The following is a 17520-nucleotide window of genomic DNA, read 5'->3' on the forward strand; positions in this document are numbered from 1 at the left end:
GGGAAGTTATGCCGACTAACTATCCCCACGTGTCGTAACCCTTCGCCTCCCGCTCAAGGGACGCACGCTAATATGGCGCCAAGTACATCAGGGACGCCCATAGCGATTACTTTGCAGGACATGGCTGCAATCATGAATAATACCCTGTCAGAGGTATTATCCAGATTGCCTGAATTGAGAGGCAAGCGCGATAGCTCTGGGGTTAGACGAGATACAGAGCACGTAGATGCTGTATGAGCCATGTCTGATACTGCGTCACAACATGCAGAACCTGAGGACGGAGAGCTTCAGTCTGTGGGTGACGTCTCTGAATCGGGGAGACCTGATTCAGAGATTTCTAATTTTAAATTTAAGCTTGAGAACCTCCATGTATTGCTTGGGGAAGTATTAGCTGCTCTGAATGACTGTGACACAATTGCAGTGCCAGAGAAATTGTGTAGGCTGGATAAATACTATACAGTGCCGGTGAGTACTGATGTTTTTCCAATACCTAAAAGGCTTACAAAAATTATTAGTAAGGAGTGGGATAGGCCCGGTGTGCCCTTTTCCCCACCTCCTATATTTAGAAATTTTTTTCCAATAGATGCCACTACACGGGACTTATGGCAGACTGTCCCTAAGGTGGAGGGAGCAGTTTCTACTTTAGCAAAGCGTACCACTATCCCGGTTGAGGACATTAGAGGGTTACCTTAAGAAAATGTTTATTCAACAAGGTTTTATTTTACAGCGGCATTCTGGTTTGAGGCCCTGGAAGAGGCCATCCATACAGCTCCATTGACTGAAATTGTTGACAAGCTTAGAACTCTTAAGCCAGCTAACTCATTTGTTTCTGATCCCATTGTTCATTTGACTAAACTAACGGCTAAGAATTCCGGATTCGCCATCCAGGCACGTAGGGCGCTATGGCTCAAATCCTGGTCAGCTGATGTGACTTCAAAGTCTAAATTACTCAACATTCCTTTCAAGGGGCAGACCTTATTAGGGCCTGGTTTGAAAGAAATTATTGCTGACATTACTGGAGGTAAGGGTCATACCCTTCCTCAGGACAGGGCCAAATCAAAGGCCAAACAGTCTAATTTTCGTGCCTTTCGAAATTTCAAGGCAGGTGCAGCATCAACGTCCTCTGCTTCAAAACAAGAGGGAACTTTTGCTCAATCCAAGCAGGCCTGGAAACCTAACCAGTCCTGGAACAAGGGCAAGCAGGCCAGAAAGCCTGCTGCTGCCTCTAAGACAGCATGAAGGAGCGGCCCCTATCCGACAACGGATCTAGTAGGGGGCAGACTCTCTCTCTTCGCCCAGGCGTGGGCAAGAGATGTTCAGGATCCCTGGGCGTTGGAGATCATATCTCAGGGATATCTACTGGACTTCAAAGCTTCTCCTCCACAAGGGAGATTTCACCTTTCAAGATTATCTGCAAACCAGATAAAGAAAGAGCTAAGCTGCGAACAAGATCTCCTTGTAATGGGAGTGATCCATCCAGTTCCGCGGACGGAACAAGGACAGGGGTTTTATTCAAATCTGTTTGTGGTTCCCAAAAAAGAGGGAACCTTCAGACCAATTTTGGATTTAAAGATCCTAAACAAATTCCTCAGAGTTCCGTCATTCAAGATGGAAACTATTCGAACCATTTTACCCATGATCCAAGAGGGTCAGTACATGACCACAGTGGACTTAAAGGATGCCTACCTTCACATTCCGATTCACAAGAATCATCATCAGTTCCTGAGGTTTGCCTTTCTAGACAGGCATTACCAATTTGTAGCTCTTCCATTCGGGTTGGCTACAGCCCCAAGAATTTTTACAAAGGTTCTGGGCTCACTTCTGGCGGTCCTAAGACCGTGAGGCATAGCGGTGGCTCCTTACCGGGACGACATCCTGATACAGGCGTCAAGCTTTCAAATTGCCAAATCTCATACAGGTATAGTTCTGGCATTCCTGAGGTCGCATGGGTGGAAAGTGAACGAAGAAAAGAGTTCTCTATCTCCTCTCACAATGGGTTTCCTTCCTAGGGACGCTAATAGATTCTGTAGAAATGAATATTTACCTGACGGAGTCCAGGTTATCAAAACTTCTAAATGCTTGCCGTGTTCTTCACTCCATTCCGCGCCCTACGGTGGCTCAGGGCATGGAAGTAATCGGCTTAATGGTAACGGCGATGGACATAGGGCCATTCGCGCGCCTGCATCTCAGACCGCTGCAATTATGCATGCTCAGTCAGTGGAATGGGGATTACACAGATTTGTCCCCTCTACTAAATCTGGATCAGGAAACCAGAGATTCTCTTCTCTGGTGGTTATCTCGGCCCATCTGTCCAAGGGTATGACCTTTCGCAGACCAGATTGGACAATTGTAACAACAGATGCCAGCCTTCTAGGTTGGGGTGCAGTTTGGCTCAGGGTTCATGGACTCAGGAGGAGAAACTCCTCCCAATAAATATTCTGGAGTTAAGAGCAATATTCAATGCTCTTCTGGCTTGGCCTCAGCTAGCAACACTGAGGTTAATCAGATTTCAGTCGGACAACATCACGACTGTGGCTTACATCAACCATCAAGGGGGAACCAGGAGTTCCCTAGCGATGTCAGAAGTCTCCAAGATAATTCGCTGGGCAGAGACTCACTCTTGCCACCTGTCAGCGATCCATATCCCAGGTGTAGAGAACTGGGAGGCGGATTTTCTAAGTTGCCAGACTTTTCATCCGGAGGAATGGGAACTCCATCCGGAGGTGTTTGCTCAATTTGTTCTCCGTTGGGGCAAACCAGAATTGGATCTCATGGCGTCTCGCCAGAACGCCAAGCTTCCTTGTTACGGATCCAGGTCCAGGGACCCAGAAGCGGCACTGATAGATGCTCTAGCAGCGCCTTGGTTCTTCAACCTGGCTTATGTGTTTCCACCGTTTCCTCTGCTCCCTTGTCTGATTGCCAAAATCAAACAGGAAAGAGCATCGGTGATATTAATAGCGCCTGCGTGGCCACGCAGGACCTGGTATGCAGACCTAGTGGACTTGTCATCCTTTCCACCATGGACTCTGCCTCTGAGACAAGACCTTCTAATACAAGGTCCTTTCAATCATCCGAATCTACTTTCTCTGAGACTGACTGCATGGAGATTGAACGCTTGATCCTATCAAAGCGTGGCTTCTCCGAGTCAGTAATTGATACCTTAATACAGGCACGAAAGCCTGTCACCAGGAAAATTTACCACAAGATATGGTGTAAATATCTTCATTGGTGTGAATCCAAGAATTACTCATGGAGTAGGGTTAGGATTCCTAGGATATTGTCCTTCCTCCAAGAGGATTTAGACAAAGGATTATCAGCTAGTTCTTTAAAGGGACAGATTTCTGCTATGTCTATTCTTTTACACAAGCGTCTGGCAGAAGTTCCAGACGTTCAGGAATTTTGTCAGGCTTTAGTTAGAATTAAGCCTGTGTTTAAACCTGTTGCTCCTCCATGGAGCTTAAACTTGGTTCTTAAAGTTCTTCAAGGGGTTCCGTTTGAACCCCTTCATTCTATTGATATCAAACTTCTTTATGGAAAGTTCTTTTTCTGATGGCTATTTCCTCGGCTCGAAGAGTCTCGGAGTTATCTGCCTTACATTGTGATTCTCCTTATCTGATCTTTCATTCAGATAAAGTTGTTCTGCGTACAAAACCTGGGTTTTTACCTAAGGTGGTTTCTAACAAGAATATCAATCAAGAGATTGTTGTTCCATCGTTATGTCCTAATCCTTCTTCAAAGAAGGAACGTCTTTTGCATAATCTAGACGTATTCCGTGCCTTGAAGTTTTACTTACAGGCTACTAAAGATTTTCGCCAAACATCTAACCTGTTTGTTGTTTACTCTGGACAGAGGAGAGGTCAGAAGGCCTCGGCAACCTCTCTTTCTTTTTGGCTTCGGAGTATAATCCGTTTAGCCTATGAGACTGCTGGACAGCAGCCTCCTGAAAGGATTACAGCTCATTCTACTAGAGCTGTGGCTTCCACCTGGGCCTTTAAAAATGAGGCCTCTGTTGAACAGATTTGCAAGGCTGCAACTTGGTCTTCACTTCATACCTTTTCCAAATTTTACAAATTTGATACTTTTGCTTCTTCGGAGGCTGTTTTTGGGAGAAAGGTTCTACAGGCAGTGGTTCCTTCCGTTTAAGTTCCTGCCTTGTCCCTCCCATCATCCGTGTACTTTAGCTTTGGTATTGGTATCCCACAAGTAATGGATGATCCATGGACTGGATACACTTAACAAGAGAAAACATAATTTATGCTTACCTGATAAATTTATTTCTCTTGTAGTGTATCCAGTCCACGGCCCGCCCTGTCCTTTTCAGGCAGGTCTAAATTTTAATTAAACTACAGTCACCACTGCACCCTATGGTTTCTCCTTTCTCGGCTTGTTTCGGTCGAATGACTGGATATGGCAGTGAGGGGAGGAGCTATATAGCAGCTCTGCTGTGGGTGATCCTCTTGCAACTTCCTGTTGGAAGGAGAATATCCCACAAGTAATGGATGATCCGTGGACTGGATACACTACAAGAGAAATAAATTTATCAGGTAAGCATAAATTATGTTTTTGCCCCTTTTCATGCAATTTAGCTCTGAAATTGTAGCTTTTCTAATTCTAATAAAACTGAAAAAGCACTTGCAGACTTCTCAAGGCTAACCCTGCTACATGTTTCCCCCTAATTGGCTGTAACAGGTAACAAAATAACTCACTTTATACTAACATTATGATCAGGCCTAGCTTTTTCACCCCAGATTGGCTCCTCCAAATGAGGCAAGTAGTAAGTGGAATTTGGCTATTGAAAAACAATTGCAGCACATAAGAGGTTGTTTTGTTTTAAAAAATGTTTACACAATAGTAAAACAAGATAATTGTCTTGTAATTACAAGGTGTTTACTGTCCCTTTAAATAATACATGAATTTAACATTGCTTTAAAAAAAAAAACTAACTCTGATAAAGACTTAATTTTATTTTTAGTAATGTTAGGACAAATTACTATAATTTTTGAGTGGTAGAAAATAAAATAATTGGAAATATTCACAACGCTGTAGTTTATTTTTATGTGTGTCTAATTACTGTTGCGTGGTTTACATTACTTAATGTTGGTTCTCTATAAATAAATGGAACCGCTAATATTAATAGTGATATAAATATCGTCTGTTCCTCACCGGGTATTGCTTGTTTAAGTAATTGTTTATAATATGTCACAGAGGATGAGACAATGGCAGGTAGCCAGATGCTCAACTTGCCAAAACCTTTTCCAAACATAATTTACAGCTAATAATTTTAGTGACTTACTAGTGTTTTGTTTCCTCAGTATATACACTGTAAGTGTAATGTGTACATATTAATATAAATGGTTGTATAATTTCAGCTGAAGACCTTTAAAGTTTGTAGAGCGATTACAGAAAGACACTTGGGATAGTTCCAATCCTAACAGTGAGTTAAACAGATTCCTAAAATTCCGTGCATTTGGCCTGACGTTATGTTTAAAGCCTGTCTGTCTAATATGTTGTTGCCATTGATCAAAGATTTGGATAATTCAGCATTAGAAAGTGTATGCAACATATTACTGAGTGAGTGTATTTCAGCAGAGGAGAAAGATAAATGTGAAATGAAATGTTAGTTTTGTCAGAGAGATTGTCAGGGTGTAGCTTAATGATTCACATTTGAATACCCATTGAAAGTATATAGTGTTACAGAAACGAAGGGGAGAGGCCTTGTATAGTGCGTGATAGTAATACTGAAGTTTTAGTCTTAATTCATACTAAACAGTTGTGCCATATAAATGTCCTGTGCTAGGGAATTCTACTGCTGCACTGTTGTTTGCATGTAACTGTGTTTAGCATCCTCAGATGGGTTAAACTCATAGTTGAAGTCCATTCCAGAGCAGCAATGCATTATTTGAACTCTACTGAGCACATCAAGAAGAGGCATAAATACCTCCCAACTGTCCCACATGATGCTGGATTGTCATGGATTCAGAGGCCAGGCCTGTTTCCTTTTCACTTCCTCTTGGTGTCCCGGTTTTAAAGTACTATCTGAGCCATGCCCCTGTCCCACATGCTCACAGCCCACCCAGACACACCCAATGTCTGTTTATAACCCTGCCCTTCGATCACGGCCTATTCGGACCCTGCAATATCTCACAAAGCCTTGTGGAAATGTTAGTATATATGAACATATGTTTATAGCCACTAATCACCAGCTTGCTCCCAGTAGAACATATTTATGCCTTTCAACAAAGGATACAAAAAGAACAAAGTGCATTTGATAATTAAAGAAATATTGAAAAGTCTCTTAAAATACATGCTCTATCTGAACCATGAAGGGTTCATGCACTTTCACTCCCCTTTAATTTTGAAGCAAATGTAGCATGAGGTTTATTTTGCAAATTAATTCTAATGATTCCTTATAGTCCCTTGCGCAACTTGTTCAAGGTATGAACAGTTCAGTTTTATTCTGAGCTGGCGATGCAGGAGTATCTCCAAATATAATGCACAGAGGTAGCTATCTTTTGTATAAAAATTTATGTTACTCAAATGTATATTGAAACAGGAAAATGCTTAGGGCAGAAGTATTCTCCAGTTCTATTGGTTGACAGGAATATACCTCCATAGGTATAAAAAGCACAGAAACATCACTTTTTCACGTAATTAAAACATTTTAAAATTTCCTTTTTAGATGCAACAAAGAAAATGTTTTATGTTGATTTAGTAATGATAAATATATACTGGAATGTGTAATGAACATATTTAGAGTATCCAAAGAATCCACAGCACCAAGGTAGTCTTCACAATATTATACCTTTATTTTCATGATACAATGAAAATAAAGGTATAATATATAATATTGTGAAGACTACCTTGGTGCTGTGGATTCTTTGGATACTTTGATGGACTTGGGGTATGCAGTAACCTCTTGCCACGGGCACCATTACTGAAAGGGGAGAAAAGTTTTTTTCATAGAGTGTTAAGCTTATTGATTGATTTAATGAACATATTTAGAGACACAAGGCTTACAGATGCCAACACTGAAAGTGTTATATCCCCCACCCCACACACTGTTTTTGTCATCATCTGTTGGTCTGTGTCAGCTCAATCAGATGGTCAGATATGCAGCACCTGACCCACAAATGGGCAGTTTGGTTCTTTTTTTTTATGTTGTACTCATCAAAAGTATATAAAACCATTATGAATGTGTGTATGGTGGTGGTGCGGGGAGTGAAGGTGAATATTGAGTGAGCATTTAAATTCAGTAGTATCTCTGAATGAGAGCTCTGCATAACCAATAATGATATTCTGAACAAAAATATTAATTGAGTCAGTGTGATTTCTGCTCATTGTGGTCTGAATGTCATATAAAGGTGTGCGGCTCTGTATACTTGGAAAGCTCAGATAACACACATGAAAAGCACTTTTCTAGGTTGATGTAAAACCTTATATCTGTACATATAAAGGATATCTCACCCTAGAATATTTCTTATGGGCTTTTTGGCAAGTTCCTTTGTTGCATTTACGATGCACGACCAATACAGTGATGATCTCAAACATCTGTAAATCCTCTGGTATTTTAAGTGAGCAAGTTGCAGAGCTCTGTCACTGTGTTATGTCCATTGGTTGGTTAGGAGGAAATGTATTATTTTCATATCTAAAAACATATAAAATTAGACTAAAAATACATACATACATTCATACATATATTCATACATTAATAAATATAAGTAAAATAACGAATTAACTGCACTGCTGCCTACATGCCCAACATGCCCATATTAGTTATACAGGTTTCAGAAATCCTTATAGGAAACTGTTTCCAGGCTAATTAGAAGCCAAAAAAATAATAAAGTGCATATGTATATGATCTGCCTAACCCTGAGATTTTAGCTTTGTACCCATAAACCCTAAGATTAAAGCTAAAATCCTTAATGTTCCCTGCAATGGGTATCTCACCATCTACTGTATATATCCTTAGAGATGTGAGATCTGTAGATTTTCAGCTTCACGTTGGCATTGCCAAACTAGCACATTTTATCCATAAATAGTTTTTCGCTTTCAACTTGTTCCCTTAGGGTTCTCTTCAAAGAGACTGAAGTTTGTTTATAGCTACATTTTTGACAGGTTGTTTTCCTGGCATATTATTTCAAATATTTCAAGTTTCAGACTGTATTGTTGGAAGATACTTTCAGCAACCTCTAAGTGAATCATCTTCTGGAGTTGTACCAACCTAAAACCAAACCAAATGCAGACTGAGGAGGGATTCTGCAGATAGAGTATCCAGGCTGTTTAGGAATAAATTACAAATTACTATCCAGCAATCACATCTGATCCTCTTCACTTTCATTGCATGTAAGGACTTAAAACATTCATTTTAACAACCCTCAAGGTTTTTTGTTTTTTTTTAATTCTTCGCTAGTAAACTATTTGTTCTTGGCTAGGGCATGATTTTTTTTTTTTAATTGAGAAAGGAGGTATGGGTCTTTAAATTACAAATACATTAGTGGGAACATTTCAGCCCATTAAAAAGAAATGATTCCTAATAAACATGGTAACTTAATTCAGTGTCATGTAACAGCTGCTTGGACCACCTAGTCCAGTGATGACGAATCTTGGCACTCCAGACGTTTCAGAACTACAGTTCCCATGATGCTCGACTGGACTGCAGAGTGCTTAAACACCTCTGCAGTACAGTCGAGCATTATTGGAAATGTAGCTCTGAAACATCTGGAGTGACAAAGGTCACTATTACTGACCTAGTCTGTTCATAGGAGAAAACCATAATTGATCTTTGACCTAGAAAGTGATTTGTTTTTTAAAAAAAAATAAAAAAATAGCCTATTGCAGCCCAATAGCAATTAATAATCCTTTTTTTTTTTTTTTTTTAATTGAAGTTATAGGGACTCTTTGGACCTTTAGATCTTTCCGTCTTATTGATCATTATAATCAAATTGTCATCTTTCTAACATAGTTGTATGGCAAATAATGTCATGAATATTATTTTGGAGAGCATTACATAACCTTTATCCATATTCATATATTGCATAAGCCTATTAAATCCAATTCTCTTATGTCATGTATATCGCAGGGATCACTTGTGACACTGGAAATCATAGAAACAGCCCAGTCTTGTCATACAAGCACACCTTATGAGTGAAAAAGGTTAATTAAAGTAGAATTGTTCCTTAGCCCAGTTGGTGATGTGCAATGAAGTCCCTGTGAGACCAAATTACATTTTAATGGTTTGGGATAAATTACTATACAGTATAAGATTAACTTGCTTCATTGAACAGTGAGTCTTTTGCAAAAGGTTATTGTGTAAAAAATAAAAATAAAAAATAATATAAACCTACAATTCACACGGTCTAACAAGACAAGTGTAGTCTACAGTAATGATAAATGTGCTTAGAAGTTCTATGGTGTCTAAATATATAAACATTCCCAGATCTTTTATTTGACTTGTAATAATTTGAAGATATTTAGTTTAACAAGCTGTTAAATTCTTTCCTTTTTATTCAACTAACATTTATTTTCACGTAAAAAAAAAACTTTTACTCTGGATAGCTAACGATCTTATAATCATAAAAAAATATAAATTAACTTTGCAGCAGAAGTATATTGTATAATTAATTTAATGAAATCTTATCATTAATCTTTGATACATATATAACAAATGCAACACATGACTTGTATGTAGGGTTTCCAGCACCAGTGGAGACTTCTAAAATACTACCTATATCCCAAATTTTCCATAAACAGGACAGTGTATTATTATTATACTTAAAGGGAATGTAAATATCTTGAGATTTGTACCTAAAATATTTATAAATAGTGATATTTTTTATGTCTTGTGTCCAAAGGTGTATTATTACTTTCACAATTGAAACAGCATTAGAAATGTTAAAAAGTTATGTTTATTTTTAAATGAAAACAAAGATAACCCAGTGTTTATGAAAACCTGTATGTGGGACTATGACCCTTTGAACTGTGATTGGCTTATTTTAAGGTATGCACTATTTTTATTAAATTTAAATGTATAGTTGAATGAACGAATGCCTGAATGAATTAATTAATGAATTAACCAGTTAATTAATGATAGTGTATATGTAATGGAGCTCCCATGTTAAAGTAGTTTGTTCAACCAAAGGCTCTCAAGACGGCAGCTATTCCATGGACCTATGTCATTTGACTAATTTAAGTTGCATCCTACGGGAAGTATAGATTTTTGAAGCATTGTTTGGGTTTTCTTGTGTCCACTGTGAAGGTGCTGTTAGAATGAAGCTCAAGAGAGGAGGTTTGATTAGGTTCTTCTCTCCAATGGCTTCTCCTTTACCCTTTCTTCTTCCTTCTCTTTCCTTCCTTCTTTATGCTGTTCTCCTCTCTTTCTCTCATATCCCCCCCAGTGTAGCCACCATGTAAATAGGTTGTACTCCCTTGCTCTTAAAAATGTCTTGTAGCTTAATCTTACTGTATCTTTTTCTTTCGTGTTTATGACCTGCAGGTAACATTCTTGTCCACGTACAAAAAGATTCTAAGGGGATTATATTGTGTCACATATGTAATATTTAGTGTTTCTGACTCAGAAACTATCAGATTCACTGGTACAATGGCTAATAATGATGAAGAGTGCTATTATGTACACCCTGTCCTAGTAGGCTAACGCCTCTACTTTCCTTGTGTACAGCACCCTACAATTACGATTATCACATTACAGAACAATATTTCATCTATAGGGTCATTTGTCAGTAGTGCCATTTTCCTCTTACCCCTTTTTATTATTTATTCTACATTGTTTTGTTTTATGTTTGTTTTTGCTTTCTCTCCATTTTCATGATTATCATTAATATGCCCCAAATTGTAGAAGTATTTAGTGGCAAAATTGTAAAAAAAAATACAGTATATGGAACAAATTAGGTATACAGAAAGAATCATAAGAAATAATTTTTGTACTTATGATAAATTAATAACTGTTTTTATATATTATCTCCAGGTCTCAAGCTAGGGATGGAAAGAGATGCCTATGTCATGATTGCAGAAAAAGGAGAAAAATTGTATCATATGGTGAGCAAGAAATCCAATCTCATCAAAGACCGAAGGAGGAAGTTCAGCACCATCCCCAAGTGCTTCTATGGCAAGTAAGTTCATTTGAGGCTGAAAAGGACCATTCTTCTGCTTGACCTGACTGGCATTGCAAGTTTTCTGAGGATAGCCTTCAGCATTCTTAATCGGGCTCACAATGACTGGGTAACTTGTACGCTGCTGAATGAGAACAGATCAATGCATTGAGGGCCTCTTGGGGATTTCCACAAAGAAAGTAAAGTCCTTCCTTTATCTTCCCAGTAAAGCTTCCACCTAATTATTATAGTACTGGGCATCACTTCTCAGAGCTATTATAAAAATGTAAGACAATGATATCACCCTTGTCAGACACATTTGTTATATATATATATATATATATATATATATATATATATATATATATATATATATATATATATATATATATATATATATATATGCATATGGAAGAAAAGCAGTTAAAGGAGCATTCTAGTGCAAGAATAAAGATGCTCTATATCTTTAGAGTGTGTTATTTTTGCATTGCAAACCCTAGCTTTCCAGGGGTTAAACACAAAGATAAAGCATTGCAGTTCATAGTTGCCAATCACTGGTAGTGTCCTGCTTATGGTAAAAAAATAACGTGCTTGTCCTACAGCCCCTAGAGAGGCAATAACCGCACATTCTGTATGCTAAGTTTTCAAAATGCTGCAAATTCCCTAAACCAGCTATATGATTTTGCAAACCAAGGTTACAGAATTTGTTTTTTAGCTTCCCAAGGGAACATAGGACAATAGAGATGTGTAATGTCCCTTTCACTCCCATAAAGATATGGTGAGCATTGCACTACTGGGAGCTAGCTGGTTATTGGTGGCTACACACATATGCCTCTTATCATTGACTCTCTCAATTTGTTGAGCTAGGTATCAGTAGTGCATTGCCTTCAGGATTTAATTTACTGTCAGTAGTTAAACACAATAGTTAATGAAGAACTGTTGTAATGATTTGGAGCACTAAGTACTAAGGTTTCAAAGATGTACACAAAAAGAAAGAAGCTCTCAACCAGAGAATGAACAAAAACATAATAGCTTGTTCTCTGGCTAGTTGGCTTCTCAGGAGCTGCTACTTTTTGCCCAGTGTGTGCCTTTTACAGAAATAAACTTTTCAGACTGGTATTGCAAAAAAAGCACAGTGCATCCCTAAAATACCAGGCAATCCCTGTCTGAATGAGAGACATGGTAACCCATAGACACACCTTTTGGCCTTGTGTGGGCTTCATCGGTTAGGTGCAGCAATTAAACATGTCACTCTTTTTTTGTGTGTGATGAAATTGGCTGTTTAAAGGGACAGTCAACACCAGAAGATGGATAATCCCTTAATTACCAATTCCCCAGTTTTGCATAACCAACACAGTTATAATTATACATGTTTTACCTCTGTAATTACCTTGTATCTAAGCCTCCGCAGACTGCCCCCTTATTTCAGTTCTTTTGACAGACTTGCATTTTAGCCAATCAGAGCTGTCTCCATGGTAAATTCACGTGCATGAGCTCAATGTTATCTATATGAAACACGTGAACTAATGCCCTCTAGAGGTGAAAAACTATCAAAATACATTTATATTAGAGGCGGCCTTCAAAGTCTAAGAAATTAGCATATGAACCTCCTAGGTTTACCTTTCAACTAAGAATACCAAGAGAACAAAGCAAAATTGTTGATAAAAGTAAATTGGAAAGTTGTTTAAAATTGCATGCCCTATTTGAAACATGAAAGTTGTTTTTGGACTTGACTGTCTCTTTAAATTGGTACTGAAACTTGCAGGAAAGGTATAGTGCATATCTAGGGATGTCCTGCTCTCACTCACTGTTCTGGTGGTGGATAAGGGGCATGTCTACATAGTTATGAAGAAAAAAAAAAAGCTTTATTCTGGACAGAATTTTCTTATTTTGGAAAAAAAGAAATAATTTGAAAAATGTAAAACCCTCTTATTTGCATGTAAAAAAAATTACTTTGAGTTCCCTGAAAGCACTGTAAATCCAAAAGGATACATTTTAACATGTGAGCCTTTTCTATATGCTTAGCTGAGCATTTGGAGACATTAAAAGGATGGACTAGTGCCTCAGATTCCCCATGTAAGAATTTCAATGCTTTATGCTGAAGAAACTTGTGTGTCAGTCTAACATACATTCTTAAGATATATTTAAATTCAACATACATGAAAAAACATTTTACCTCTGTTTAGAAATGCTAGTGTTCACTGGCAATAAAAACACATTTTCTTCTCTTTAGATAAACTTCCTATTTCTGTTATTATATAAAAAAAAATAGTGTTAGAAATATGTTTAATTCCTCAGTATTGACTGGCTTTCAAAATTGTTAGACTTCCCTATTTGAAATATGTTTGTGAAACAGAAGTGTTGTGTTATTTTAAGAGAACACAGGGCTCCCCCTAGAGGAGCTGAACTACCTTCCTTGGTTCCTCTATTTTAGCCGACCTAATACAGTTACAATTTACCAAACTCCATATGGGCTCAGCAAAATTATGTATATGGTAAAATCCATGTTTTAATTTGTTTTATATATGAAGATCAAATGTTAAATTGAATTTCTTCTTGCTTACAAAAATAACCATTGTATGCACAAGAAGATTTGTCTCTGCCCACCAATAGAGCTGTGAGAGTTTGTCATTAGCCAGTAATTAATCTGTCATTGAGTATCAATAGTGCACAAACAAGTACTTTCAAAATTATAAACAGCTTTGACAAACCTTTATGCAAAAAATATGTTTACATTGCTGCTCCTTCACTTGCATCATGACTGAAAATATTAAGTCTGATGTCCATTTGCAGTTATATTTTCAATGTATTTGGTCTTTGTCATCACTGGAATGAGCGTAAGGAATAAGTTCCCTCGGATATCATTGTATTGCTTTTTCCTCTTTTTATGTCTCCTTGTGACTTCCTTTGATCTAGCTGACCACACAATTATGAGAGACAGGAAGTTACCTCCATTCTTTGCATTTTTTCATTGTACAATGACAAAATTTTAAAGCACATCCGTTGCAAAGCTTAATAATGTATTGATGCTGGGTTTAATTTAAATGGTGTTGATGCAAAGTAAAAGATGAGATTTAATTCAGCTTTTAATTGACATAAGTGTATGGCTAGATAGTGCTGACTATTGTACTGGGCAACTTACATACTGAATATCACTGTGTTCCTGTTTTTTAGTGAATGCACAATATTTAATATTGTTCACAGCTTAGTAAAGTTTTTTAAAGGGACAGTCAAGTCCAAAAAATAATTTCATGATTCACATAGAGCATGTCGTTCTAAACAACTTTCCAATTTACTTTTATCACCAATTTTGCTTTGTTCTCTTGGTATTATTAGTTGAAGGCTAAACCTAGGAGGTTCATATTCTAATTTCTTAGACCTTGAAGGCCGCCTCTAAGCTGAATGCATTTTGACCGTTTTTCACCACTAGAGGGCGTTAGTTCATGTGTTTCATATAGATAACATTGAACACATGTACGTAAATTTACCGAGGACTGAGCACTGATTGGCTAAAATGCAAGTCTGTCAAAAGAACTGAAATAAGGGGACGATCTGCAGAGGCTTAGATACAAGGTAATCACAGAGGTTAAAAGTGTATTATTATAATTGTGTTGGTTATGAAAAACGGGGGAATTGGTAATTAAGGGATTATCTATCTTTTTAAACAACACAAATTCTGGTGTTGACTGTCTCTTTAAGTATAAGTGTTAAGAATGTTTTAGTGGCTTATGGGGTTGTAGCCTGAGTATGGCCTTGTCAAGCTATAATTCTTAGTTTTTTTAAGGGCTATTATGATGAAAATATGCATGTTGTAATTCATTAGAGCATATAATCTAAACACAACTCCCTCTAACCTTTATGTGTTTAACTCCTGCATCTGGGGTTGAACACATAATTAAGGTACCGTATGGTAGCACCAGAGCATTGCTGGTCCAGAGTGGAAACTGTTGCTGATCAATCAGCATAATTAGAATAGCCTTTTAAGCCTGCACAGAAACTGATTTATATTTCATTTGCATATGTGTGAGCATTAGTGGGAATAGTTTTCATTGTATGGTATTGTTGATGGGCTATAGCCCAGATTTATTAGGTTTCTAGGATCAACACTGGTAAGTAGGGTGGTACAACCTGAATGTTTATTGAACCAGTCAGCCATTGTATCTTTTTATTTATGCAAAATTAGGAAAACTGTTTATGGTTGGTAAAGATTTGTCATATATATTTACATTTGCAGTTTTATTTAAATTTAATATTTAAATCCGGGATGGCCAACTGGCTGTTCATAAGCCACATGTACCCCTCTGCACTGGTTTTTGCAACCCCAGGAAAAATCAGAGCTAAGAATGTGTACTGTGGTTTTTGTGTCACCAGGAAAAAGCAGAACTAAAACTCCGATTGGATGAGCAAATAAGATGCCACAACTCAAGAGCCCTCTAGATTCACCCACCTAGGAGATTAATAGATACAGATTTGTCCACAGCACTGTGTCTTTCAAAAATGCTTTATTCTCTGTAAATTACAGGCATAGAAACAGCCTTACTCAATGCAGAGCATTAGTAAGAGTGGCAACACTCGAAACGTCGCTGTTTCTATGCCTGTAATTTACAGAGAATAAAGCATTTTTGAAAGACACAGTGCTGTGGACAAATCTGTATCTATTATTGGAATTGGGGGAACTTGGCAGGACCCTGTCTTCATGTGCACTACACTCCTGAGTTGCTGTACTGAAAATTGGGTATACCTAGGAGATTGATGTTACCCTGTAATCTTACTTAAACCTGGCCATGGGTCATTGGACATGTTTAGGACACATATTATGTTTTTGTGTTTTTCATAGCCATGGCCCTTAAAGGGATATGAAACCCAAATGTTTTTCTTTCATGATTCAGCTAGAGCATGCAATTTTAAGAAACTTTCTAATTTGCTCCTATTATCAATTTTTGTATTCATTCTTTTGGTATCTTTATTTGAAAAGCAGGAATGTAAGTTTAAAAGCTGGCTCATTTTTGGTTTAGCACCTGGGTAGCGCTTGCCAATTGGTTGCTAAATGTATTTGTTAAAACAACAAATATTACCTTTCTGATTACAGTACTGTACTATCTATCTGATGGTACTAAGTATAGAAAAGTATTGAATATTATATATAACTACCTTTAGGCTACATCTATAAGCTGTAGTATGACATGTAAATATCACCTAAATAACACAAGACGTTGTTTGTTACAACTGGTCCCATCCCATTTCCAAACTGACCTATTTTACAGATGCAAATATCCCAAAATCCAAATTATTCCCAAATTACTAAGCAAATGTAACTGTAAAAATATTTTATTTTCTATAGCAATGTATATTTAAATACTAAATTTAACATTCATTAAAAAAAAAAAAAAAAAATTAACTCTTGAACGCTGCTTCCCATAATACTCATGCTATTTTGTTATTTTTTTAAAAATCTAATAAAATATAAAATTTGTTCGCAAAAAGTATGTGTTGAATGCTTGGCAACCATTGACAAATTCTGCCAACATATGTCATTTTAAAGTCATAGCAAATTTTAGCGTTTGTAAAACGCTAGGATTTACTAGTGCAACAAATAAAGGAGACTTTTGAAACACTAGGATTTATCAGTGGAAGAAATAAAGGTGACTTTCAGTCATGAAGTATAAAATACTTAAAGGGACACTGAACCCAAAAATTTTCTTTCGTGATTCAGTTAGAGGATGCAATTTTAAGTAACTTTCTAATTTACTCCTATTATCAATTTTTCTTCATTCTCTTGCTATCTTTATTTGAAAAAGAAGGCATCTAAGCTTTTTCATTAGTTCAGTACTCTGGACAGCACTTTTTTATTGGTGGATGAATTTATCCACCAATCAGCAAGAACAACCCAGGTTGTTCAACAAAAATGGGCCGGCATCTAAACTTACTTTCTTATATTTCAAATAACGATACCAAGACAATGAAGAAAATTTGATAATAGGAATAAATTAGAAAGGTGCTTAAAATTTCATGCTCTATCTGAATCATGAAAGAAAAAATTTGGGTTCAGTGTCCCTTTAATCCTGAAAGATTCTTTATTTGTCAGGCAGCCCATGACAGAACGCTATTTTATCACTTAGGTGATTTTTGCCAATAGCGTGCTAGCTATCCTGCATAATGCAAGCTGACCCGCACGCTATTGGCTAAGAGGTGTAAACGTCACCTCAGTGAAAAATAGAATTCTGCCATAGGCAGCCTGAGGAGCTCAGCACGGTGAATGCTTCAGACAAATAAAGGAAACTTTCAGCATGAAGTATTTTATACTTTATGACTAAAAGTCACCTTTATTCGTTCCACTGATAAATCCTAGTGTTTAAAAAACGCTAGAATTTACTATCACTTTAAATAAATGTGCTCAAACATTCACTCATCCCTT

At 37.3% G+C, this 17520-nt stretch overlaps 1 protein-coding gene across 1 annotated transcript in view; it reads left to right on the forward strand.

The window, feature by feature from the left end:
• PREX1 (phosphatidylinositol-3,4,5-trisphosphate dependent Rac exchange factor 1) overlaps positions 1-17520 on the forward strand; it is a 631853-nt gene that overhangs the window by 284495 nt on the left and 329838 nt on the right. The window contains exon 10 of the mRNA XM_053690087.1: positions 10982-11126. Within this exon, the coding sequence (XP_053546062.1) occupies positions 10982-11126 (145 nt within the window). The remainder of the gene's footprint in view (positions 1-10981; positions 11127-17520) is intronic.

This window comes from Bombina bombina, chromosome 1 (genome assembly GCF_027579735.1).
Source record: "Bombina bombina isolate aBomBom1 chromosome 1, aBomBom1.pri, whole genome shotgun sequence".
NCBI lineage: Eukaryota > Metazoa > Chordata > Amphibia > Anura > Bombinatoridae > Bombina > Bombina bombina.